General features: G+C 54.4%; 1 protein-coding gene across 1 annotated transcript; it reads right to left on the reverse strand.

Moving 5' to 3' along the window:
- Positions 1,785–2,770, reverse strand: LOC102183864 (olfactory receptor 13A1-like). The gene is given in 2 exon segments (XM_013976855.2): positions 1,785–2,068; positions 2,071–2,770. Coding segments are annotated over 2 exon segments (984 nt in total).

Consider the following 3,029-nt stretch of genomic DNA (forward strand, 5'->3'; position numbering starts at 1 on the left):
CACTTTTTTGACTTTAAAATCTGTCTTTGCCATAGAAAGATCAGAAGGCTAGTTGCCGTTTTTAAAGTTCTACCTCTCCTACTTACATCTTAGGTCATGTGGGACTGACTTTTGCATATGGTAGGGGCTAAGGATAAAATTTGTTTTTCCCATATAGATATTAACCATCCCGGGACAGTTAACTGGGCTTTCTGGTTCATACGTGCAATTTCAGCTGTGGTGCACAGACGGATGCTGCCTGTGGATGGTTTGCTGTCTGAGCTGAGGCCAGGACAGAAACTGAGAGGAAGCAGTTTCCCCAACTCAGGAACAGGACTTCTCAGGTCCCACAGCCTCTCCGTTACTTTTCATCCTTTCCTTAGAAAATGTTAAGTTTCTCCATTACTAAGTCTGAGCCATGGACAGCCAGAAAACAGTCACTTCTACTGCTGAACAGACAGAGTTCCAGGTAAGCCTGACCATACAGGCTCCCCTACTCGGGGGATAAAGCATGGGCCTCTCCAACCTCATATCCCCGGGCTGTGATGCAGCTGGCATCCAGCCTGCTAAGGGACTCCACCTGCATGCCTGCTCTGCTTCTGCAGGGCCAAGAATTTCGATCTTCCCTGGGGTGGGGGAAACTGCTCTTGTCCAGGCACCAGCCTCAGATTCCCCTGGGGATTTGCCTTTGGCCTCAAAAAGCTTGACTTTTTGGTTGTTGATATGAGCATTGGAATTTTATTTTAATTCCAAGCTGCACACTCACACTTTTCATTATTTCTTTGTTTTCTTCTTTCATGATATATGACCACTTTAAGACTTACTGATGTTGCCTCGATGAGAAAAGGTTTGGAATAGAAGAAAGACTAGGAATGAAACAGCAATCTCCCTACATTCTCTGCAGGAAGTTTTATTTGATTGAACATGTTTATCTGAAGGGACCTATTATTCATCTATGAAACACCAAAAACAAGAACTAAAATGTAGGCAATTCCCTGGTGGTCCAGTGGTTAGGACTTAGTGCTTTCATTGCTCTTGGCCTGGGTTCATTCTCTGGTTGAGGAACTAATTCCACAAGGTTGTAGTTCAGGCAAAAAAAAAAAAAAGAAGAAGAAGAAGAAGCACTAAGACATGGTCAAAGAGACAGTCGTTACATGGATTTACAGTTCAAAGCAGAACAAGAGAAAGTTGAGTAAGGCCAGGTAGATTAGGGGTCAGACTGTGTGTGGTCAAGCAGAACAGGGGACAGCTCCATGAGGCCCAAGCAGAGCAGGACCCAGGCCGTGCGAGGCCCAGGAGAATGTGGGTGAGTCTCGTGGGCTCCAGGCAGATGTGGGGACAGGCTCTAAAGGCCCAGGTAGAGCAGGACCCAGGCCATGCGAGGCCAGGTAACCAGCTGCAGGAGACAGAAGGAGGGGCTGTTGGGGAATATGAAGGAAGCTGAGGGAGGTGGCAAGGCAACTTGAAGATCAGGACCCGACCGTGCACTGAGAAAGGGTCTGTGCAGGGGCCACAGAAGGTGAGAAGACACAGCCGGCGGCCCTTTCAGCTGGAGCTAGCACTGTGTGGCAGGTTGGGACAACCAAGGAAAAGCTGAGCTGAGAAGAACCTTGAGGAAGGTTCAGGGTCAGGTTCCTGGAGGCCATCTGGGGGTGGAGAGACATTTCCCTGGATACAAGAAGCCCACCTCCCAGGACCTGGGTCTACAGTTCTGCAGCTGAGGACTTATTGGGTGCAAAGGGCCCCAACTCAAGGGTAAGGATACTGAGAGGATGACAGCCAGCTGTTTCTCCTCCAAGCTGGTCTCAGGGAGGCAGCCCACGGACCCCAGGGTGGAGAAGGGCTTGCACAAGTCTCCCCAGGGCACGTGTAACCTCCATGTTCCTCAGAGAGTAGGAGATGGGGTTCCGAGTGGGGCTCAGCATCGTGTAGAGCGCTGCGGACCCCTTGCTTCTCTCAGGGCTACAGCTGGAGGCCGGGCTGATACGGGCGCAGAGCACTGCGGAGTAGCGCACGGAGACCGCCAGGAGGTGGGAGGAGCAGGTCGAGAAGGCCCGCCGCCTCCCTGCCGCCGAGCGCATGCGCAGATGCTGGTGACGGGGCAGCCGTAGGGCACCAGGGTGAGCAGGAAGTGGACGACTCCGTAGAAGGCATCCGCTAAGACGGTCAGGATGCTGTTCACGAGTGTGGGGCTGCAGGAGAGCAGCAGGAGTGGGGGGCTCTCGCAGAAGAAGTGTGCGACAACGTTGGGGCCGCAGAAGGACGGCCGCGTCATCAGCCCAGCGTGCAGCGACCCGTTGAAGGCACAGACGGCCCGCACGCCCACGGCCAGCGACCGGCACCGCCGCGGGCTCATCCGCGAGCTGGAGTGCAGCGGGCGGCAGATGGCCGTGTAGCGGTCATAGGCCATGACCGTCAGCAGCAGCAGCTCGGAAGACGCAGACCAGGTGAGGAAGAACAGTTGAGCCGTGCACCCCGGGAAGGAGATGGTGTTTTCCGCGGAGGCCAGGCCCGCCAGTACCTTCGGCAGCGCAGATGAGGTGCGGACAATATCCGTGGCAGCTAGGTTGCAGAGGAAAAAGCACATGGGGCTTCGGAGGCTGGCGCTGCGGCTGACCACGGCAATGATCGCAGCGCTGCCCGTGAGGGCCACGATGTAGAGGAAGAAGCAGCCAAAAAGGGGCAGCCGCAGGCGGGGGAGCTCCGAGAAGCCCTGAAGCACGAACTCTGTCACCAGGGTCTCGTTGGACCTTGTGGCCCAGCCGGGAGCAGCCCCAGGGCCATGCTCCATGTGTGCACAGACCTGTGACAGAGATCACACGACGCTGGTGCCAGACTCTACCCAGGTGATCGTCTCAGAAGGCAGCCTGGTCTTGGAAAGGGAGGGCTGATCCAACTCCTCCACAGGAGTCCGTTTGTTCCTTAACTTCCAAATCCAGCACTCTTCTGAAAGCCATATACCCTTTATTGACTTCTTTCATTTTGCACTCCAAGAAACACTCCCCGCTATCGTTTCTAGCCTCATCCCCGTCCTCACTTCCGTGACTGTG

The sequence above is a fragment of the Capra hircus genome, chromosome 26 (genome assembly GCF_001704415.2).
Source record: "Capra hircus breed San Clemente chromosome 26, ASM170441v1, whole genome shotgun sequence".
NCBI lineage: Eukaryota > Metazoa > Chordata > Mammalia > Artiodactyla > Bovidae > Capra > Capra hircus.